At 41.4% G+C, this 25,000-nt stretch overlaps 1 protein-coding gene and 1 long non-coding RNA gene across 2 annotated transcripts in view; both read left to right on the top strand.

The window, feature by feature from the left end:
• The window catches only part of LOC134291971 (uncharacterized), a 165,052-nt gene that overhangs the window by 53,717 nt on the left and 86,335 nt on the right, over nt 1–25,000 (top strand). The gene's annotated exons all lie outside the window — the stretch shown is intronic.
• LOC115262033 (uncharacterized) lies at nt 735–2,026 on the top strand. Its single transcript, XM_029863964.2, has 2 exons — nt 735–1,764; nt 1,833–2,026. Exon 1 carries the CDS (start codon nt 1,068–1,070, stop codon nt 1,758–1,760), a length of 693 nt encoding a protein of 230 aa, XP_029719824.2. The 5' UTR covers nt 735–1,067; the 3' UTR covers nt 1,761–1,764; nt 1,833–2,026.

Raw genomic sequence — 25,000 nt, 5'->3', positions numbered from 1 at the left:
AAGACAACTAGCGCCACCTAGAGGCAAATTCACCAACTAATTTTAAATCACCAGATTGCTCCTGTGCTTCTGAACAACTTTATCACAGACGACCGTTTTATATTTGCTTTGGGTGCTGAGCAGTGCTGAAAAATTCATTTCGTCATAACTAAATTCAACCACCTACAGCTCATTTCAGAAGCTGAACCTGAGAATATGACATATGAAAAACTTGAGTGGCCAAACCAGCTCTGCAAAAAAGTCACGGAAAAAACGACATTTTTCGAATATTTAAGGTAAATGTCACGGACTTCTTTCGAAAAATGCAAATGATATTCACGGTGAATATCATTTGGCATTTTTCATATGTAGTCCGTGACATTTACCTTAAATACTCAAAAACATAGCGGTTTTCCGTGACTTTCTTGCAGAACTGGTCTAGCCGCACAAGTTTTTCATATATCATATTCTCAGGTTCAGCTTCTAAAATGAGCTGTATGTGATTGAATTTAGGTATGACGAAATGAAATTTTCAGCACTGGTCCTGAGATGTTGAAGTTTAAAACTTTACTTGACAACTAGCAGCCACCTAGCGGTGAAATTAACAGCTAAATGATGGAATACCAGATTGTTCGTGCCGTTCCGAGCATTTATGCCGAAGACGACAGTTTTCTATCTGCTTTGGATTCAGATATATTGAAGATTATAACTTTACTTGACAACTAGCGCCATCTTACGGTGAACTGATAAATCACCAGTTTGTTCTGGATGTTTTTTTCCGAAGACTACACATTTTTATCAGCTTTAGATTCAGAGATATTGAAGTTATTTACTTGACAACTAGCACCACCTATAGTTGCCCCCGTCCATTATTCAGTTGGATCTCAGTGCAATTCATACCAGTTGACATGCACAGTCAGTCTAAGCTAAGCTAAGCTAATTGGATCATTTGTTTTCAGAATATTCGCCCGCAGAACGTGAACCCGACAAATGATCCCACCATAAAAGTGCTCCTCGAACAAGATACCCCATTCTTGTATCAAATTTGGCAAGGTACGCCACTGGACGTTTCCATAGGGACAGTGGACATGCGTCGGAACGACATAGGACACCACTATTCAACGCTTCAGGTTACGCTAATCCAGCGTATGGCCGCAATTATCCTGTTTCATCGCAAGCCGCAACGACCAACTCACTGCCCGGTCATCATTAAAATGAGTCATCAAAGTCCTCACCGGGAACACAGTGTACCAGTACAATATCCACGTTGCATGGATGTACCGAGTTTGCCCGTACTGATGTCCAAGGAACCGTTTATGCGTAAAACTCTGCGCAAGATCAAATTCCAACTGTTGGCGTGGATTGCATCGGATACTCTCGAACCCGAACAATTGCGACAAGTTCCGCGGAAGCTACGCATGACTGTGCTCACCGTGTACTTCTTGCTGGAGCAGCGGGCCATTGAACTCTTCGAAGCTGATGCATTTTTGCAGGTGGCCCATGATGTGACCTACAATACGTACGATATCCGGGCCGTTGTTTATCCAGAAACGGTCAGCATTCACCCATTCGTGCTGGTTTTCCTGTTCCAGAAGATTTACGCACTCGTGGCCAAGGCTGTTTGCTTGGTCAGCTTGGAGGAGGCGAACAGCTTCCGCAATGATCCTCCTTTCGACGGAGTTTTGTTCCATAGGCTGTACGACAAGTGGAGTAAGGGGCAGCGCATTTTGGATGACATCAAGGAGTGGCGAATTTATGACTCGTTGGCAAATGACCAGTAAACTGGTAAATATTAGAAGAAATTATATTGGGTTTTTTGCTGCACATTTGAATTTATTTTCACTTGATCATAGGTACCTCAACCCTTTGGAGCTGGAAGAGTCATATATGACTCCGGCGATGAAATCGAGTATAACAACGTGTTTGAAATCAGCGAGGTTATAGCAGCAGCGGCGAAACAATCTGGCTTCAAAAGTTTTAAATCATACTTTTCCGTTTAACAATACGATCAATTTGTGTGTTCAAAAATAAACGAAAATAAAATCTATATCTATCTATCTATCTATCTATACAGTATTGTTCCGATTTTATCACGCCTATTTTTAAAAAATCTTTTAAATATACTACAAAATCTATAAACATCTATATATATATAAAAATGAATTTCTGTCTGTCTGTCTGTCTGTCTGTCTGTCTGTCTGTCTGACCGCTATGCATTCGGAAACTACTGAACCGATCGGTGTGAAATTTTGTATGTGGGTATGTTTGAGGCCGGGGAAGGTTCTTAGCTTGGTGTGCGACTTCTCCGGTCTCTAGAACGGGGGGCTCCCATACAGATGACTTTGCAGGGGACGTCTCTACGGAGCTGCATGTCAAAAATCACAGTAGGCAGGCAGTACGACGTTTGCCGGGACAGCTAGTTTTCAATATTTTTAACGTTGCAAAACACGCCTTCAACATTCATCTTAAAGAAGAGTGGAAATACTTGCTCTCAAATGTAATGTCAAATGAATGAAAAATGAAGGACTGATGCGCGGAGGCCGTGATAAAATCGGAACATTACTGTATATATAAAAATGGATTTCCGTCTGTCTGTCTGTCGGTCTGTCTGTCTGTCGGTCTGTCTGTCTGTCTGTCTGTCTGTCTGCACGTCTGTCTGTCTGTCTGACCGCTATGCATTCGGAAACTACTGAACCGATCGGTGTGAAATTTTGTGTGTGGGTATTTTGGAGGCCGGGGAAGGTTCTTACCCAAGCAACCAAAAGTTCGGATAAAATAGCATGTTTGGGCTTAATCAGCTATTCGAAGGAAGATGAATAGCATTCTATTCAGCTCACTTTTTAAGTAATTAACCGAACTTCAGTTCACAAAAAGTACACTTGTGTCGCTGAAAGGAACGCTATTCAGCTTAAAAATAAGCTTCGAAAAAATTAAAAAAAAATAAATTAGTCCTCAAAAGTAATTTATTAGTATGAGACATTAGTACATGTGTAATCCAAATTGACTAATACCTTGAAATAATTTTTAATGTTTTTTACTTACTGAGAATTGAACTCGGGTTCTCCTCGTTGAAAGCCGGCGCCTAACCACTACTCCATGTATGTGTTGTTAGGCACTGCGGGATTTTACTCAATATGCTGATATCATTTAGTAGAGCTCAATCAGGTTCGCGAGTGAACTTTCTCTGAACCTCAAGCCGAAGGTTCGAAAGAAGTTTACGTGGAACTTCTTGTGAACTTACTTAGTTTGACATTTTCAGTTTGTTTTGGTTCGTAATTGAATCAAGTGCAAAGCAATAAATTAGTGCCAGTGCCAATTATTCAGAAAAGTTTATAAGTTTTCAGTGACAACGATCGCGTCGATTACCGGCACGCTGGTGCAAAAAGTGGGTTGAAACACCCAGCAAAGCTGGAGGACTTTTATCCGCAGCCGAAAAAACGCCGGCGGAATCCTAGGCAGAACAGTTTTCCGCTGCGGGGGCAGCCTTTGAGCCACACAATACGGGTGCTTTGGGTTGATTACAAGTAAGTCCGTTGAAATATTATAGTGAAACAAATTGTACTTGTGAAATTAACACAAACTGTGGCTGCTGCGCTCGATTTCCGAGTGATTTAATTGAATGAGAACTTCTCCCCGGCCCCGCTGTCGCCGAAGTTCAAATGAAGTTCACTTTTGGTACGGTTAATGTTTATCCGTACTTTGAGTTGTAAGTTCAAAACAAGTCCGAAACAAGTTCGGAACGGAACATTTAAAGTTGTTGTAATATGCCCAAATGAACTATATTTGAGTTTTAAAGGCACGAAAAGGTTCAACATGAGTTCGGTTAATATTTGATTGAACTCGGTTTTAAAGTTCAACATAAGTTCTTTCTGAACCATTTTTCGACTTTAATGTCGTTTTGAAGAGATGTCAAAAGCTTGTACATGTACTTCCAAGTTCATAACTAATATATAAGGAACTTTTTGGAGATTTAAGTTCAACGAAACTTGAATTGAACCGAACTTAAACTTCTGAGTTCGTTCCTCAAGTGGTATCCGAACTTTTGGTTGCTTGGGTAGCTTGGTGTGAGACCTCTCCGGTCTATGGAACGGGGGGCTCCCATACAGATGACTTCGCCAGGGACGCCCTTATAGAGCTGTATGTCAAAAAACACAGTAGGCAGGCAGTACGACGTTTGCCGGGAAAGTAGTGTGCAATAAACATTTCAAAAGTATTTCAATTTTGAAACTATTTTATTGACCTCGGAACCGCCTAGGTTGATTACCGGTCAGTTAATTAATTCGTCGACACTACATGTACCTACGTAACCATTCAAATTTGAATAAAAAACACAATCCGACGTTAGCAGAGTTACGCGCATGTACAGATGATTGACACCTGTAGCCGCACGACCACGAAGCCCACCGTTTTTTTCCTCCAGACGGTCATATCTACCTTTACGAGCTGCTGGGACATTGAAGATTGTTGGGGATCGAAATATGTAGGTGCCATGCATGCAATTGCTTCAATTTCTTCCTAATGAACGTCAAAACCCCTTCCGCTCAATATTTCCCCCACCGCACGCAGTGAGATGGATATCAAAAATTAATCAAAATGTTTACCTAACATCAAGTAAGTTTCTCATATCTAAATCTTAAAAAAGGGATATATTACAGAAAATTTTAATTGAAATAGAGTTTAACAATCAATTTTTTATCCGTTATAATTTGTTTTAAAAGTAATATTCAATCGGAAAAAAACTATGCTCAAATTGCTAACGGAAGTTTATAAGTTTATATGAAAATAGTTTTGTTAAATAAATAAAGTGGCCATTTGGACAGGGATCCCTATCTCTGTGCTCCACACAATGTTTCTAAAGGTTAAATTTCGTGATAATAATACTTTTGAACCTGAAAAATTATTCGAAAGATATACCGTGACAGCAACAAATTCAAATCACCTTTTTTCGGTTCTTAATTCCGGGATTATTTTAAGAATAACTCCAAATACTCTTCTTGGGATTCCTCCAGAAATTCCTTCAGGAGTTGTTCCAGGATTCCTCTGTGGATTCCTTCAGAGATTCGTCTAAAAAATCCTACAGGGATTCGTTCAAGAATTTCTCTATAAAGTTCGCTAGAGATTCCTCTAAAAATTCCTCCTGGTATTCCTCTAGATATACCTCGAGCAATTCCTCTAGAGATTCCACCAGGGGTTCATCCAGGAACTCCTCCAGGAATTATTTCAGGGATTTGTTCAAGAATTCCTCCAGGGATTCTTCCTGGAAATTCTCCAGTGATTCTTCAATAAAATCCACCAGCAATTTCTCTAGGGATTTCCTTAGAAGATAGCTCAAGGAATTCTAGAGATTTCTCCAGAAGTTCTCTCAAATATGTCTACTGGAATTCCATCAGGAGCTCCTCCAGGCATTCCTTCAGGAGTTCCTCTAGGGATTGCTCTTTGAATTCCTCCACGATTTTTTTTAGGAATTCCTCCAGAAACTCTTTTAGAAATACCTCCAGGCATTCATCCAGGGATTTCTCCGGGAATTCATCCAGGCATTCCTTCAGGATTCTGGGACTCCTCCGGGAATACCTTTAAGAATTCTACCAGGAATTACCCCAGGAATTCCTGCAGATGTTAACTCAGGAATTCCTGCAGAATTTTCCTCAGGAATTCATCCAGGCATTTCCTCCAGGATTGCCAAACAAGAATACCTCCAGGAATTACCTCACGAATTAATCCAGGAATTGATCCAGAAAATCCTCCAGGGATTCCTTTTTGAAATTGTTTCAAGAATTTCTTCAATGATTCCTCCAGAAGTTTTTCCAGGGATTCCTCCGGGAATTCATCCAGGTTTTCTTGAGGATTTTTTCCATAAATTTTTATTCAAGGTATGCCTCCAAAGATTTCTCCAGAGATTTCTCCAGGAATTGGTTCAAGGGGTCCCTCCAGGAATCCCACCAGAATTTCCTCCGGGAAATCCTTCAGGAATTGGTCCAGGCATTTACCAGAAATTCCTTTGTAGAGGCAAATGCCGCATTGCGGTAAAACCTCTTAAAAAAAAAAAAAATCCTTTAGGGAATCCTTTAAAGCATAGGTACCCAAACTTTCAGATCGTACGACCCCTTTTTGCCAGTAGACGTAGTTTTCGCGCCCCCTCATAGAAATTCCCTCATTTGTTGTCTGTTACTGCAAAATATTTTACTGTCCCTCGCGACCCCCTGTATGAAGGCCGGCGTCCCCCCTGAGGGGTCGCGACCCACAGTTTGGGAAACCATGCTCTAAAGATTCTTCCAGAGATTCCTTCAGGAATTTCTCCGATGATTTATTCAATAATTCATCCAGATATTCCACCAAGAATATTTTCAGGAATTCATCCAGAAATTCCTCTGGAATTACCTAATGGTATTTCTGCAGAGATTCCTCAAGGAGTTCCTCTGGAGGTTTCTCAAGGATTCCTCCAGGTATTTTCTATAAATACCTCCTTAAATTCCTGTTGAAATTCCATAAGGGTCTCCTCGAGGAATTTCTCCAGAAATTCTTTAAAGGATTCCTCCAGGGATTGTACCTGAAAGTTAACCAGCGGTTCTTCAAGAAAATCATCGAGAAATTCCTCCAGAAGTTCCTCTGAAGATTTCTCATGGAATTTCTCTAGATATCCCTCCAGAAATTCGCACAGGCATATCTCCAGGCATTCCTCCAGGAGTTCCCCCAGGAATTTTCATAGGCATTCCTCCAGGCATTTCTTCAGGATTTGATTCTGGGACTCCTCCAGGAATACCTTTAAAATTCCACCAGGAATTACCCCAGGAACTACTGCGAAAATTACCTCAGGAATTATTGCAGTAATTAATCCAATAATTTGTTCAGAAATTACAATGGCAATTTATCCAGGAATTTCTCAAGGAAATCATCCTCCCGCAGTTTAAACACAAATTATTCCAAGAATTCGGGAATCCCTCCAAGGATTTCTCCAGAGATTTCTCCAGAAATTGGTTCAAGAGATTCCTCCAGTAATTCCACCAGGATTTACCAGCAACTCTTCGAGGAGTTTAACAGGAACACCTTCAGGAGTTCCACTAAAGATTCTTCCGGAACAGAAGATATCAGAACTAAACCAATTTAAAGTGTCGTAGTGAAAGATTCACAATTAAAATGGGGCAATACAAAGTTTGCCGGGTCAGCTAGTACCTACTAAAAACAAAAAGCATCAACGTGTTCCCAATATGATCCGAACTTTAGTGAAAGCCATCAACTGTTAGTTCTTGAACCTGATTTTTTTCGGCCTTACTGCCTTCGGTGTGCAATCAAAATGACACATATTTTCTATGACCGACGTTTCATTGATCTGTGTCATGTTTCTCAAGGGTTCTATTTAAAATTTGGACGAATGAATCACATATTAAACAGGAAAAAATACGAAGGAGCAGACAAAACTTACAGAAAAATCGTTCTTCGCCACCACACGAAATGCACATAAAATGTAGTCAAATTTTGGACCTGGTGTAATGGTTAGAACACTTGACCATCACGCCGAGGATCTGGGATCGAATCCCACTCCCGACAAACTTGCAAAATGTGAGTTCTTCCTTCGGAAGGGAAGTAAAGCGTGGGTCCCGAGATGAACCAGCCTAGGGCTAAAAATCTCGTTAATACAGATAAAAAAAAAAACATTTAGGCACTACTAACTATTTTTTATCAGGAAAAAACTAGGAAGTTATGTATGGCGGTTCACTATTCTCTTCGTCACATTGTAATTCTCATTTAATTCTAGTCAGAAATCTGTTTCAATATTGTATGCAAGTTCTGCGCGTTGAAGTTTCCTATTAGGTGTCATTGTCGTTAGTGTTGTCAGTTAGGGTACTAAGCATGTGGCTCCCAATTTCATCCTACCAAAACAAATGATTGGAGCGCTGTTTGTTTTGTTTCTTATTTTTGTAACGGAATCAATTGGTACAGTAATCGCTTGTTTTCGAATAGGATGAATATGGGAGCGTGAGATTACTGATGGCACACACATACCCTATCTGTCTATCTAACTCTTGCTTTACTTTTAACTTTCAGCTGTCTTGGTCGACGATCTCTGGGAAAGTGAACGGTTACCGAGTCGACAATCGCCTTGAGGTTCATGAACTCATTCCTCGTTCATTGCCCTCCCCTACCGTCTAATTTATCAATGGCCTCAGGTGAGGGGTGACATACCTCATGGCCGCCCAATGGGTCGTAACCAGTTCCTCTGGTGGTGGGGCTTTCAACTTACTTTTCAGTCCTGGGCACCCACGGTGGTGCAGAGGGCCGAATTGAAAGATTACCATCCTGGGCGATTGCCAGCCATCGCCTTGACCTGTGGCCAGGTCAAATTTCTTTCGACTTGCTTGATTTCGTTATTGAGGCTGCGCCACCATGAGCCTCTGGGTCTGTCTCTGCTACGATATCATGCTGGGTTCCAGTCTAACGCTTGTTTGCAGATTTCGTTTCCGCCCCTGCGTAGAGTGTGGTTGACCCTCCTCCACATTCGTTCCCGAATTTCTGTCGCTATCGGCTTTTGATGACATCGACGATGGAGCTCCACGTTGGAGATCCAATTGTGAGGCCACCATGCACGAATTATATACCATAGGCATCTATTGATGAACACCTGCAGCCATTGAGCCATACATTTCTTAAACTCGCAAAAGCAGCCCTCGCCTTCTTGATCCGTGCACCTATGTCGATCTTGGTGCCGCCATCGGCCGCCATTCGTCTACCAAGATATTGGAAGCTTTCAACATTCTCCACTGATTGCCCATCTACCGTAAAGCTGGAAGGGTTGACCGTGTTTATATCCAACGATTTGGTCTTGTTGACGTTGATGGTAATAGCGTTGGCAAGATCATCGAGCTTGCTTTGCATATCAGAGCACCGTTGAGCTAGGAGAGCAACGTCATCAACCAATTCGAAGTCATTTAGGTGCTCCATGGTAATGGGCTCCCACAGCAATCCACGATTTGGTTCACGGTCAATCGCACCAACCCGGATCTCATCGATTACGAAGAGGAACAGTAGCGGTCATAGTATATATCCTTGCCTCACTCCAGCAATGACCCGGATGGGATCGGACAATACACCGTTCGGCAGTACTCCGCACGAAAATGCTCTGTACTGTGCTTCAATGAGGCCGATGATTTTCTCAGGGACACCCTTGCGCCTGAGGGCTTCCCACATGTTTCCGTGATTGAGACGGTCGAAAGCTTTCTCGTAACCAATGAACACCAGGTATAGAGACTCTTGGAATTCATTTAATTGCTCCAAAAGGGAGCAGGCCGTTAGGCCGAAAGCCGTTAGGCCGAATGCCGTTAGGCCGAAGGCCATTAGGCCGAATGCCGTTAGGCCGAAAGGGTCGTTAGGCCGAAAGAGTCGTTAGGCCGAATGAGTCATTAGGCCGAATAGGTTGTCCTGACTTATATCGTTTTATATTGCACAAAACGAAATAAACATGAGAAAACTCGACATCATTGGGGAACTGTGGGGGATATCAATGAAGGAGGCTAAGTAGAAAGATTTATAATACAGCATCTCGAAAAAGCTTATTTTTAGTTAGAAACAAAGTGTTATGGTGAACGGGCACAACCAAAGCTATCGACAGGATAAAGATATTCAATGCAGTAATATTGTCAACATAATTATACTACTTGCAAATGAATGTAATACAAATCAAAAAGGCTATTATACCTAACCTAAAAGCATCAACATCATCGTACTTATCATTCTAGCATGAGCAGGATACAAGAAAACAGCGCAAATGGTTGCCTTCAATGTAGTAAAATAGAATACATTTAGGCGCTGTACAAAGTGTAAGATCAGCTGCCAATTGGAATCGCTTACGTAGTGCCCTAGTGGATAAAAAAGCTGTAAGGATAAGTGGTGAAGAATAAATATAGCATTTTAGCTATTAAATTTATCATCGGGGATTTGTCCTTCATTTAAACATAGGCTGTTCTTTGTGTTTTAATGTTCAACTCACTATGAGAATTACAGCAATTAAATATTTCATCGGAGATTTTTTCTTCTTTTGAAAATAAGCTGTTCTTTCTAATTTAACTATTCTACTCATTATAAGTATTTCAGCCATAAACTTTTTCCTAAGAGTATTTCCTTCTTCTGTACATAGGCTTTTCTTCTAGTCTAACAGTTTTACTCACTATAAGCATTACAGCTTTTAAATCTTTCATCGGAGATTTTTCTACTTCTAAACATAGGCTGTTCTCTCTAGTTTTAGTGTTCTACTCACTATGAGCATTACAGCAATTATTGTTTTCATCAGAGATTATTCCTTCTTTTGAAAATAGGCTGTTCTTTCTAGTTAACTATTCTGCTCATTATAAGTATTACAGCCATTAATTTTTTCATTAAATTTTTACCTTCTTCTGTGCATAGGCTTTTCTTGAAGCTTCACTATGAACATAACAGCTATTAAATTATTCACCGGAAATTTTTCCTTCTTTTGAAAATAGGCTGTTCTTTTTTTATTATAAAGATTACAGTCATTAACTTTTTCATCAGAGTTCCTTCTTCTTCGGAACATAGGCTGTTTTACTCATATTCGTATTATAGCAATCAACTTTTTCATCTGAAATTTTACTTCTTCTAAACTCTTTCTAGTTTAACTGTTCTGTTTCACGGCGGTAGTCTACTGCTGCTCTTTCTAGGTCAAATGTTTTACTCATTATGAGGATTACAGCCTTCAACAGAGATTTTCCTTCTTCTGAACCTAGGGTGTTTTTTCGTAATATTACTTTTATACTCACTATAAGCATAACGGCTAACAAATTTTTCATCGAAGATTTTTCTTTCTTTCAAACATAGGCTGTTCTTTCTAAGTTTTAGAGAACTCGATTCAGTTGCACTAAATCTTGTTTATCATGTTCGTACTGGAAATCTGAATTTGTTTCCGGTATAACTATAATTTAGACTTTAAAACGCGAAAAACTGTTAGTGTGTTTATTCAACTAACCATTCAAAGCCAACCAAAATTTCAAGGTCGAAGACCGTTTCTCTCAAACATTAAACAGTTTCTTACCATCCAGTTGCCTAAGCAAACCTTACAACCCATTTGACCTAGTGACCCTTTCGGCCTAACGACCCTTACGGCCTAACGACCCTTTCGGCCTAACGGCATTCGGCCTAACGACATTCGGCCTAACGGCATTCGGCCTAACGGCTTTCGGCCTAACGGGGTAGAACCCATGATGCCCCGCCAATTATCGCATACAGTCACCCTGTTTGGGTACCTTTACTAAGACGCCTTGCATCCAGTCGGCCGGAAATGTCGCGGTTTCCCATATGTTGCGGAATAGTTGATGCAGTAGTTGTGCGGATACTTCGGAGTCAGCTTTGAGCATCTCAGCTGATATGCGATCGACCCCTGGGGCTCTGTTCGATTTTATGCTACGGATGGCTGTTTCTATCTCCTGCACTGATGGAGCTTCGGTGTTGACACGGGTAATGCATCGAACACTTGGCGGATCATGCTGAGGTGTTGATGGCGTGACCGACACTTGAAAAATGTTTCCAAAGTGCTCGAACCAGCGTTTCAACTGGTCAGCCGGGTCGGTCAGTTACTGTTCAGACGTGTCTTTCACGGGCATCGTAGCATTCATTTTGGTCCCACTAAGGCGACGAGAGACATCGTAGAGGAGACGGATGTCGCCTGTGTTTGCGACTTTCTCGCCTTCGTTGTCTGGGGAGTCCTCCCACGCTCTTTTGTCCGTCTACATGAGCGTTTCACTTCCTTCTCGAAAACCGAATAGCGCTTACGGGCTACGGCTTTGGCTACTTGTGTTTTCGCTTACTCTATCGCGGCTTTGGCGTTCCTTCGCTCCTCTATCTTCCTCCAGGTATCAGCTGTGATCCACTGCTTTCTCCGGGTGCGTAGCTCACCCAAATTATACTCGCCGGTTGCGATGAAGGCGTTCTCGATGGCGCTCCATTGATCTTCCACGCTTCCACCTTCTGGAATATTCGCAGCACGGTTCTCTAGCTCCTCGACGAAAGACCTTTTCACCGCAGCGTCTTCCAGTCGGCGTGTGTTGAATCGGCGTCCGATTTTCACCTCCTGTCGATGGATCCTAACAATTCCCGTGATTATCTCGGCACATGTCGGCTTGTGGCACAAAGCCTCTGCGCGAGCGGTTCAGCTTCTCGTAGAACTTTCGTGTGTTTTTAGTGCGGTACAGCTCTTCCATCGCTTCGCGATCTCGTTCTTCCTGCTGGCTTCATCCGGAAGACTGAGTTCTGCCTGTTCCACGCCTGTCATTCGCTCTCGTACGGTGTTGTAGCATTCTCGCCCATGCTGCATTCTCCTCGTTTTTCAACTGTTCACATTCGTCGTCGTACCAGTCGTTTCTGTGATTCGGAGTCGCGAAGCCTAGTGCTGTAGCCGAGGTACTACCTATGGCGGATCGGATGTCCCTCCAGCCATCTTCAAGTGTAGCTGCGCCAAGCTGCTCTTCCGTTGGTAGGGACACTGCGAACTGCTGCGCGTAGTCTTGAGTCACTTCTACGTTACCCAAGTAACCACGGTGCTGAAGCCTTATTGCATGCAGATATACGGTGTATTTAGTGCAATCATTACTTTACATGCAAACTTAAGGTTGATTTAAAGTGGAAATGGGCAATTATGCGACTGCTCCAAGATTATACCAGTATAATCTTAATTTGATTCTATAATTGCCCACTTCCACTTTAAATCTGCCTTAAGTTTGCATGTAAAGTAATGATTGCACTAAATACACCGTATATCTGCATGCAATAAGGCTACTTGGGTACGCAGCTGCTCGATGTTGAGCCGCGGTGTTCGAATTCAACGCGTGGTGTCGAAAGATTTCAGCGCATGTATACGGCGACTAAATAGTGATCCGAATGTGTATTCGCACTGCGGCATGTGCGGAAATTGGTTATATCCGAGAAGAATTTGACGTCGATCAGAACGAGTTCTGTTGGTAGCGCCACATCAGCACTCGCTGTACTCCGCATGCTCCAATGTATCCAGAGCTGAAGGTAATCTCATGCCACACCCGTTATCTACGAGGGGGACCGGCAGCAGACCGTGAACAAAGTGTGTCAGATAACAACCATGGGCAGAATCCATCAGAAGAGAAAACACAATAGGTGATGAAGTGCCATTTGTCTGCTGATCAGTACGAATGCTGAAATAGTTATTTATGCAACAAGTTGCAAAATGATGATTTTTTCAGCACGAGTCGTACATTTATCCAACGAGGCTTGCCGAGTTGGATAAATACGACAAGTGCTGAAAAAATCGAGTTTTGCAACGCGTTGCATACAACATTTTTTGCAATTACGAAAAATACCTTTAAGTACGATCTTTTCTGACTGCTCAGACAGAGGTCAGAGCTAAGACCACGTGCGAGCATCCATGCGCACAAGTCCATTTTTTTTCAATCAGGTAGGCTATGTTTATAAGTGTCACAACTACTCGGAGTCGCGTCGTCAGCGAGCGTTTTTTGTGCTGCTGCTTCTAACTCTACGTCTGTTTGGCTGATCAAATCAGAATTGGAATCGCTTCTATTCAGGTTCGATCTGCCGTACAGACATAGGAGCAGCCATCGAATAGACAAATGTGTACGGAAGAACATTAGTGCTTCAAGAAACTTGTGAAAAGTGTACCATTGCAAAGGTGCCGAAAAGTAGTACTTTTCGGCACTCTTAAAAGTGCTGAAAAGTACTACTTTTCGGCACTCTTGATGTAGTCAAGAAAAGTAGGCCGTTTCTGCACAGTTTCGGCAATTGAAAAGTGCAATCTTATGGCACGTAATTGCAAAAAAACTATTTTGTTACCTTTATAACACCACTGAATTAAATCTAGAATAATTAATTGAATTCGTGAAAAGTGTTCAGGTGTTAGCAGGTACTGGCAGTGATGTTATGAACATGTTATATTCGTCATCCATGTTTATGCTTAATGTTTATAGCAGCACGCTCATTTCCTTCAGATGAATGATTTTTTCTTAAGTACACACATCCTTTGAATTTAGTGCCTTATGAATGGTGAGGTTGGTTGGTTATTTTGTGAACTACAATTTTACAACCTAATATTCATCAATTGCAGCTAAACAATTGAAATTAGTCCATTTAGATAACGTTAATAGCATTGAACTCGTAGCCAAAGCGATTAATAACGGTAAGGTCGTGAAAAGAGATTAGCATTCATTTGCAGTCCATTATGGAATTTATATTTTCGACCAGTTTAATCACACCTAGCGAATAAGTAAATTGAAACTCTTAAAATTATCGTGTACATTGCTCCACACTCATTGAAAGGTGAGAAACATAACTAATCTTTAAGGAAACCGAGTTCTTGATTATCCACAGATAGCCTGTTCAATATTTATACGAAGCGATACAGCTATCAACTGATTCATCTAGTTGCGCGGTAGAAGACACTACAGTAAGAATTTCATTAATCATCTAAAGTTAAGAATGAATTCTAATGATAGCTTTTTCTCCAGGAATTTTGTAATTTCTTTTCCCATCAATAAATTCACAATATTACGAAGAACCTACCGCCCAACAAGTTCAATTTGGCTTTTTGTTTGATTGTCGGGTGATCTCCAGGGAACTTTGTAGATATTTGCGGGGGAAGAAAGTACCTCGGGAGGCTGCAAAGTTTACGCATCGCTGGCCGTTACCATTCGATACGGCGTGCAGGCTGTTTCGCCCGATTACCGGTCTGTACATTTCATCCCTTCCTACCTGCGCGTTCATGTCGCCGACAGCGATTTTCACGTCACGCGGCGAGCAAGCATCGTATGTTTGCTCTAACTGCGCGTAGAACGCTTCTTTCTCGTCATCAGGTCTCCTTTTGTGTGGGCAGTGGACGTTGATGATGCTGTAGTTGAAGAAACGGCTCTTAACTCTCAACATGCACATCCTTGCGTTGATCGTCTGCCACCCGATCACACGTTGCCGCATCTTGCCCAACACTATAGATCCTGTTCCCAGTTCATTGGTGGTGCCACAGCTTTGGTAGAAGGTAGCCGCTCGATGCCCGCTTTTCCACACTTTCTATCCAGTCAAACAAAGCTCCTGCAGCGCCACGATGTCGAAGTTGCGGGAATGTAGTTCGTTGTAAATTATCCTGTCACATCCTGCGAAACCTAGTGACTTGCAATTCCATGGTCCAAGTTTCCAATCGTAGTCCTTATTTCATGGCGTGGGTCTTTGCCGATTGTATCGAGTCGAATTTTCGTCTATGTTATTTGCAATAGGGTGGCTTATTGGGGCTATGCCATCACTCCTGTATAGTCGGAGGGGCATCCTCCTTGGATTTGGCTGGACATTATGCAGCATTTCTTACCCAGCCGCTGGATGCCAGAACAGACCCTACTTGAGCCGCACCTCCTTGGCGAACAGAGGCTCGGGACACACCTCCCCAATCTAGCATTATGGAGAAAACACTACCCAAGTAACAATCTTAATTCTATTTGGTTTTATTTGTTTTTATGATAGTTTTATCGGAACATTGCATATTCTAGTTGATCTTATCGGAGTCTCAGCTGAGCACAACTATTCTTCGTCAATATGTGGTTTTAAAAACACCTCCAAGAATACTTGAGGTTCAGTTCATAAAACCATAAACACAATAAGAACTGTTGAACTTATTTTCAGTTTTATAAGGTTCTTGAAGTTATCTTCAATCATCCGTTCTTGATCAAGAGTAACTGTTCTCGCATAAGAACAGTTTGGTACATGAAAAATACAAGAAAAACTCAAGCATCCGATTTTGATTCTCATCGTTCCATTTTTGCTGCCAATCAAGAACACCTACCCGGAAACCCAACCAGTGCCAAGTTCCTCCGGTTGCAGCATTCGAAATGAGGTGGGTATGGTCATCTAGGACGTCTTTTCCCGTGCAATCGGGGTTACCTGATGGAAGTGCTGACCGGAGGAATGAGGCACTGCACCGCATCAAGGTCGGTTATCGAAAAAGGTCTGCCTGGTTGGCAACGGTGCCGGGTTGATAAATAAATTCATCGGACGAGATTCACAAAATCCACCGCGGTGCGATAATTTTTTGTTTGTTTACAATTTGGCGTACATGTTTTATGACGTTCTTGGCGGAGTTTGCATAAACCTATATCAAGAACGTTATAAACCTGAGTACTCTTGAGTAATACGTCTTACCCTTGCATAAGATGAAATAAATTTAAGGCGTTCTGGATGGAGGCCATTGAGAACGTTATAAATCCTAGTATTCTTGAGTTATGCTTTTAGCTCTGGCATAAGTTGAAAGAAATTTAAGACGATCTTATGGTGATGTTGATTAAAACCATCGATGATGGACCGACCACCGGCCTAGATTTCAATGGTAGCCATGTTGAGAAAACTCATGAGCAATATTCGCATGACCAGGAATAATATTTTTAAATATTTTATTAGTGCGTTATAATGGAAGCGCGTTGCAATTTTTGGAAGTATCTTGCAACATATATACGATGAATTTCGCTTGGCATTTGGCATCCTTGTTACACCACGGAAATATTTCCAATTTGTGTAATAAATTAATCTCGATTACAATAACGTGTCATTTTCATTGTGTTTTTAATTTCAATTTAATTCACCAAACTTTTCTGTCGACATAAAAGCTGCATCAGCAACAACACTGACAAATTTATTATCGTTTTATCGTGCACTTGAAGAATTCTACAAGGAGAGAGCAATTCGCCTTGAGGACAACTTGGGAAGTACAACAAGTTTTAAGAGAAATTTAAAAACAACTCTCCAAGAGCATCTTAGGATGGGCCTCTTTGGTCTTATGGCGGGTTTATGGTTGAGTTGATGTCGTGTTGCAGAGCAATTTGGTTTATGCATGGTTTTAAAGAACAGGAGTTGAAGAATACTTCAAAAGCATTATAAAATTAATTTTGTTACTTGGGTAATGCTATAGAAGAACTAAGTTGCGTTGCAATTATCATTCAAATACGAAAAAATACGAAAATCGAGCAGTAATCAAGTGACAACATAGTATGTTGTCAATAAGTGAACGGATCATTACAGGCCCGGGTGATGAGTAACACAAAGAATTGTGCACGCTTGTTACATTAATATTGCCTACCGTGCAGCATCTGCTACACGCGGGTACTTCGAGATGACCCAATGAATGCGAAGCTGGGCGCCCCTTAATGGCCTCTCAACGCAGCATCAGCCGCCACCAGTCATACTTACCTGTGTCTGCGCACCTTCCCCGGGCACACACTTTGGGGATATGGAACCTGAGCTGTTGTTGGTGAAATACGAGGGCAATAAGCTGTCGATTTGCTGCAGTCACCCGACCCGACTCTTCTGACGACTGACTGGTGGTGCGGTGGATTATGTGGCAACCAACGCTGTCCTGTCCCTTTGCACTAGCGTAGCGTAGTGCGGCGACGGGGAGCATTACAAATGGTTCGAGGTCGCTGGGCAGTCTCTCTGTCGGCTGTGATGCGAAGTGCAATTCAAAGAAAGAAAAAATGTCATCTAATTAATTTGATGAGCTGCAACTGGATTTCTCAAGCTGAAAAGATGCGAGTGGAATAGTAAATGCGAAATGGCTAGGAAAAACGTCGGCGTTGCTGTCCGCGAGACCCTGAGAGCTGACGCGACGACGGACGGTACGACTGCAGCTTCTTCTGCTCAATAAACAGTAATGTTCTGGTCTGGCGGTTGCAGGCGGTTAATGACGTTAACGGGGTGTCATCTTCGGAGTATCTTGATGCGAAAAAAAATGACGGGTCTATTCTGAAGTAGACTGAGCACTTGGTAACTGTCGTGTCGACCGAAGTGAATAGCTCTGCAATAGTTGTACGCTTTTCATTCAAAACATTAAGCAATCACAGCCATTGATTGAGTACATACTAATTAAACACACTCACTAACTTCTCAAACGCCTGTTCGGCAAGCCACTTTGGTAGTTTCAGTTATATATTGTATCAACATTTATTACAATAAATGTTGAACATATATAGTAAAAGTATTCTTGTTCCGACTTTTTGAACCCTCTAAGCAGAATACCCTTTTCAAATGAGTGTAATCAAGTTCCAATTCAAGACATTCTAAAAAGCAAAGAATGACTTTTGTGACATTTACTGACTTGAACTATCTTACAGGGATGTCAGGTGAAATTTTCAAATGTCTTCGCATGGCACGTTAAAATGTCTTCATATGTCTTTACACTCCATATTGTGACTTTGGTATAAAATTAATGTTAAAAATCAAAATAATCTCACTCCGCTCTATATCAAGTAATATAGCGATGAGCTTGGTGATGACATCCTATATTCAAGAAAGGCGTTCACACTTCTATGTTTCCTCCAGTGTTTTTTTTGCAATTCCTCATGGAGCTTCCCAAGAATTTACTTAGTTTACTGGGAAGTTTCCCATAAGAATTAGTTTTAGTGCTCTTGAGACATTTCTCCAGGAGTACCTCGGGAATTGCTTCCGAGGTTTCCAGGTAAATTTATTCAGAAGTCTTCAAGAATTTCTAGAGGAGTTTTCTAAAAATCCCTCCATCGCTTCCTCACGAATACCATGGAATTCCTTAACAAGCTCCCGAAAAATTCCTGCAGCATTTGTGGTAGGATTTCTCCAAGATTGCTCAGGGAATTTCTCCATGTTTTGACTGAAAATAAATACCAACATAAGCTTTCCGAAAATTCCCTCCAGAACTTCCATGAAATTTACTTCAAGAGTTCCCAAGAAGTCCTCCAGATTTCACCTTTACCTTTTTTTTTTTAATTCCGCAAGAAGTTCGTCGGATTTATTTCCAAGAGTTCCACAGAAAAATTCTGGAATTCCTTCAGAAGGTCTTCAGTAATTCATCCTGGAGTTCCTTAGACATTCCTCCAAGAGTTCATCGGGAATCCGTCCAGAAGTATCTCGGGAATTTCTCCAGGACATGCTCGGGAATTCTTCCAAGAGTTTTACAGGAACTCCTCCTGGTGTATCTCGGGAATTCCTCCAGGAGATCCTCGGGAATTCCAAGGGAATTTCTCCTACAGATACTCGGAAACACTTACAGGAAATCCACGGGAATTCTCCTAACAGTTCTTTGGGAATTCCTGTAGGACTTCCTCGGGAATTCGTCCAGGAGTTCCTCGGATATTTCTCCATGAATTCTTCGGTATTTCTATCAGAAGATTCTTCGGTATTTCTTCCAGGAGTTTCTTGGGTATTTCTTCCAGGAGATTCCCGGGAATCCTTTCATGGATTCCCCCGAGCATTTCCCACAAATACCACGGGAATTCCTTTAGAAGCAATTGAAGAATTCCTGCAGTAATTGTAATAGAATCACTCCAGGATTTCCCAGGGAATTTCTCAATGATTCATTTTTAATTTAACTACATAAATTATCCGGAAATTGAATTTCCGCGGAACTTACTTCAGAAATCTAGCAACAGATCTTCCAGTAATAATGCATAGTTCCTGGGATTTATTTCCAAAAGTGTCACGAAAAATCCGGAAATTTCTCCAGAAGATCCTCGGGAATTCATCCTGGATTCTTAGGAAATTTCTCAAAAAGTTCTTCGGGAATTCCTCAAGAAGATAATCGGAAATTTCTACAGGAGATTCTTAGAAATTCCTGCAGAAGTATCTCAGGAATTCTCCAGGAGATATTCGGGAGTTCCTCCAGGAGTTCCTCAGAAATGCCTCGGGAATTCCTCCATAAGCTTCCCAAAAATTTCTCAAGGAGTTCTTCAGGATTTTTTTCAGGTAATCCTGGAGGTATTCATAGGAACATCCAGTTGAATGTCTGATAAACTCCTCAAAGATTCGTAGAGAATATCGTGAAAGTATTCTCAAGAAAATGCTGGAGAAATTCTCAAGGATCTTTTTGGGGAATTCCCGAGACACTCCTGGAGGTATACCCGCGAATCTCCGGGTAAGATTACCGAGGAACTCCTGGAAGTATCTCGAGGTAATCCTGGAAGAATTCTTGAAGAACTCCTGGAGGAATTTCCGTAGATCTCCTGGAAGAATCTCCGCGGAACTCGTAGAGAAATTTTCGAGGAACTCATGGATGAATTTCAGAAGAAATTCTGAAAATTTCACGAGTAACTCCTAGAGGAATCCCCGATTAACTCCTGGAGAAACTCTCTCAAGGAGCTTCTGGTGGAATACCTGAGGAACTCCTGAAGAAATTCTCGACAAACTCCTGGAGGAATTCCAGAGGAGCTCCTGGAAGAATTTGCGCGGAGCTCCTAGAGGTATACGTGAGAATCTCTTGAAGAGATTTTCGTGGAACTCCTGGAAGAATCTCCGAGGAACTCGTGGAAAAACTCCCGAGGAACTCCTGGAAGAATCCCCGTAAAACTTCTCGAGCAATTCCCGAGGAACCCCAGGAGGAATTGCTAGAGGAATTGGGTTGTTAAGTGAATAAAATATTGCTATTTTCTATATCCTAATCAAAAGAGCTAATTTTTCTGAGTATAAAGTGATTTTATTGTACAGTTCTTTTGTTTTGATCGTTAAATAAACAAAAGAAATATAATTTCTGTGGATAGAATGACAGTTCATTCGATAGAATGACAGTTCACCCCGAACAAAACAAATTTTCCCATACAAACAAGGAACCTCTAAATAAATGTTCAAGGAACTTCTAAAATTCTTCTTGAGGATCTCCTTGAGAAATTCCAGAAGAACTCCTGCAGGAATGCCTGAGAAACTCCAGGTGGAATTCCCGAGAAAGTCCCGAAGGTATTCCCAAGAAAACCCTGGATGAATTACCGAGGAACAGCTGTACGAGATCTCGAAGAACTGCTGGAAGAATTCCGAGGAACTCCTAGAGGAATTTTCTAGGAACTCGTGAAAGAATTCTCCAGGATCTTCGAAAGGCACTCCCGAAGAACTCCCTGGCGATCTGCTGAAGAAATTCTCGGAAAGCCACTGGAGGAATTTACGAGGAGCTTCGAGCGGAACTTCCGAGAAACACCTGGAAGAATTCCCGAGAAACTCTTCAATGAGTTTCTAGAGGGATTCCTGATGAAATCCTGAAGGAATTCCTGAGTAACTACTGGAGAAATCTTAAAAGGCTGCCTAGGACCAAGAACCTCTGATTTTAGAGATTTTTGAAAAGCTAGAGAATAGACAGATGAATCCCTAGTTTAAACTTAGAAGATCCTTAAAATAAAATATTTTAGAATCTAAAATAACGTATTTTAGAATCGTTGATGACATTAAAAAGTTCTTGAATGAAATTAAAAATAATATTAACATATAGGGGAACTTACTTATTCTCGGCAGTTTTGTTCTCTTGGTCATGGGGGGTTTTTTGAAACCTGTAGGTCTCAGAGTTGGCCTCAAATCCTTTCCAACCAAGCTGAGTTATATACCCAAGATTCAGGCAATTCGGCCCACAAAAACCCCCCATGACGAAGAGAACAAACCTGCCGATAATACCCATCGTCACCCTATTTGATTGTTCTGGAAGATATCTTGAAGCATTCATGGAATGTATTGGTTGTTCCTGAAAATTTATCATTCTTCACATAAGGCCAGAACAAATATCATTTTCTTCTTTTGTCACTTTGCTCGTTGACTCGTCAAGGGGGGGCAGGATAAATATTAAACGTATTTGATGAAAAATTTCCTAAACAATTAGGCAAAATCATGAAACTCATTGGATTGTTAAGAAATTTGAGCTCCGAGCGAGAATTGAAATCAGATCCTTGGGGTGTGAGTATAACGCCCGCGCACTCTCGGCTATCTCAGCTTGTTGAATAGCAGATAGTCAAAGTTAATCTGCTTCTACCATAATGCACGCATTCCCGACATGCTCCGGCTGCTGCAGAGAATACTGAGAGAGACAATGGGGAAACCGCCACAGTAATCGGAACGAAATTTTAATAAAATACTTTGGATATTTGGAAATTCCACACCATCAATGTGCGATGTTCAGCTCGGTTTGCGGTGACAGTTTGTGACAGGTCCTCCTTGACATTAAGTAGCACGTAATCGAAGCCAGCTGTCTCCTCTCTCTGAGATCTTCTCCATACCAAATATACCCATATAGCATAGTTTTAGCTCAAAAATCCACAAAACGGCCACTATTTTGAATTTTTATTTGTCATCTTGGATTTCCTGGTCATCATTTTTTACCTCCGAACATTGCCAAATATACCCATATTGCATAGTTTTCGAGCTCAAAACTTCACAAAACGGCCACCATCTGGAATTTGTGTCCGTCATCTTGGATTTTGGGCCGCCATATTGGTTTCTTTGGTCACCATTTTTGAACTCCGAATATCTTTCCCGTACCAAATATAACTATATTGTACAGTATTAGAGCTCAAAACTCCATGAAACAGCCGCCATCTTGAATTTTTGTCCGCCATTTTGAATTTTAGACTGCCATCTTGAAGTTTATGGTTAACATATTTGGACTGCGAGTAAAATTCATCAACTATGAGCAAGATTACCCATTTTTTCATGATTTGATATGTCGCATGATAGGGTTTTTCTGCAGTTTCACATTTGATGTATTAGAGCCTATTTGGATTAAAGGAAAAACATATTTAGTGATTTTTGTATGGTATTGTAAATTTGACTTATTTTCCTTCACCCATATAGAAATTGTCAAACCGGTATAACTTCATTTGTAGTGAGAAAATATTACATTTTATAACGTCGTATCAAGTATTAATACGTTGTTGATAACCGTTAAAAATTTCATCATATTACATTACAATTTGATGATTGATCACTGTTACATTTTGTCTCTTCCGGCGGTACACTCGGAACTGTTTCCGGAGTACTACCGGTTGTCCCAAACCCAAATATGGCTTGAGACTATTTTATTTGTAACTCTTCATCAGGTTACTTGAAAAAGCCGTGATTTAATGTATCACATATATTGGTTTGATTCACTTTTACATTTGACCACTTCCAGCCCAGTTCCCGGGCGAAACACTTTTAGTATTTATTACGGCGTGTGCCAATGATAGGAACTCTGTACCCACTATGGCCACATTTCTTAACTTCGGTTCCTTTTCGCACTATTTGCATGCATTCCTTATGAGATTAGCCATAACTGGTACACTATGGCAAAAAAGGGAGCAAGGAAGCCAACATTTTAAGGAAAATGTTTTATTTCTACCATAATTTGAGCAAAATGGGGAGTTTAAATGAGGGCAACCATCTTTTGTGATCATGATCTGTTGTTCACAAAAAATTTCTTGTTGAATTACATCGTTAAAGGGTGAAAATCAACTATGGCGAATAATTGGAACTGTGGCCATACTTGGAACACTTACCTATAACAATTTTTGCAAATTGTGAAGTTTGAGTGATTGTGATCATCTTTTGTGAGTGTGATCTTGTATTCACAGAATATTTCATGTTTTGCCTTTCTCGTACACTAAGTGTACTGGAAAGGCTATATATTCACTGCAAAAATGACTTTTTGATAGAAGGCCCGGAGGGTTGAGTCACATATACCAATCGACTCAGCTCAACGAATTGAGGTGATGTCTGTGTGTATGTATGTGTGTGTGTATGTGTACAAAAAAACTCACATCACTTTTTGGCAGTAAAGCTCAACCGATTTTAATGGCCGATGGTTCATTTGACGGGGAATCTGGTCCCATTGTTTCCTATTGAAAATGGTTCAGATTGGTCCAGACGTTCCGGAGTTATGGTCATTTAGGTGTTCCGGACCGGTACCCCAGGAAGGGGTCAGATATGAAAATGCAACAAACCCATGCATGCGACACATCAAACCGCAGCATTTTTGATAACTTGATAAACAGTAAGCAGAAAAATAGTCTCAGACTATATCTGAACCGGCAGTGTTCCGGAACCGGTTCCGGGTGTCCTGTCGGAAGTGGCCAAATATAGAAGTGAACCAAACCCATGCATGCGACACATCAAACCACGGCATTTTCGATGACTTGATGGATAATGAGCAGGAAAATCATCTCAGACCATATCTGAACCGGTAGTGTTCCGGAACCGGTTCTACGGCATTTCCACGGCATTTTCGATGACCTGGTGGATAATCAGCAGGAAAATCATCTCAGACCATATCTGAACCGGTAGTGTTCCGGAACCGGTTCTAGTCGTCCCGCTGGAAGTGGCCAAATATACAAGTGAACCAAACTCATGCATGCGACACATCAAACCACGGCATTTTAGATAACCTGATAAGCGGTAAGCAGGAAAATAATCTCAGATCATATCTGAACCGGTAGTGTTCCGAAACCGGTTCTAGGCGTCCCGCTGGAAGTGGCCAAATATACAATTGAACCAAACCCATGCATGCGGCACATCAAACCACGGCATTATCGATGACCTGATGGATAATGAGCAGGAAAATCATCTCAGACCATATCTGAACCGGTAGTATTCCGGAACCGGTTCTAGGCATCCCGATGGAAGTGGCCAAATATACAATTGAACCAAACCCATACATGCGACACATCAAACCACGGCATTTTCGATGACCTGATGGACAATAAGCAGAAAACCATCTCAGACCATATCTGAACCAGTAGTGTTCCGGAACCCTGTAGGGTCCCAGTCGGGAAGGACATTCGCAGTTGCAGAACTTACCCGATTCCCAGCCTATCTACTACACGCACCGTTCCCGGTTCCGGCTCCTTCCTCTCCCAAACACACTCTCCTTCTGTCACACACTACGCGTTGATGCCTAACAACTCAATTGACACTCCTTACCCACTGAGTTACCTACTTAACACAAATCATACAAATGAATGCTAGTATGAACCCTACACCCCCATCCTTCTTTAATTGAACAGGTCTACCCTCTTAAACCAACACCATACACGGACCGTAATGTAGACGGTTCAACAATACCGCATACTGTTCGAATGGTATCCCGAATGAGTGGTTAAGCACGTTTTATGGTTATTGTTTATGCGGGTAGGGCTTGGTCTATGATGACCCATCCTCTCAAAAACTTTGGGCTTACCTTGTGCGAATAATCTTATTTATTTATTTTTTCTTAGTTCATAAATATACTGAATATTCCACGACTGACGTGAACACC

The sequence above is a fragment of the Aedes albopictus genome, chromosome 3 (assembly GCF_035046485.1).
Source record: "Aedes albopictus strain Foshan chromosome 3, AalbF5, whole genome shotgun sequence".
Lineage (NCBI taxonomy): Eukaryota > Metazoa > Arthropoda > Insecta > Diptera > Culicidae > Aedes > Aedes albopictus.
This window is presented reverse-complemented; position numbering and strand designations above follow the sequence as displayed.

Excerpts from the sequence above, each read along its gene's own strand:
- LOC115262033 (XM_029863964.2), top strand. The coding sequence starts at position 1,068 with ATGCGTCGGAACGACATAGGACACCACTATTCAACGCTTCAGGTTACG.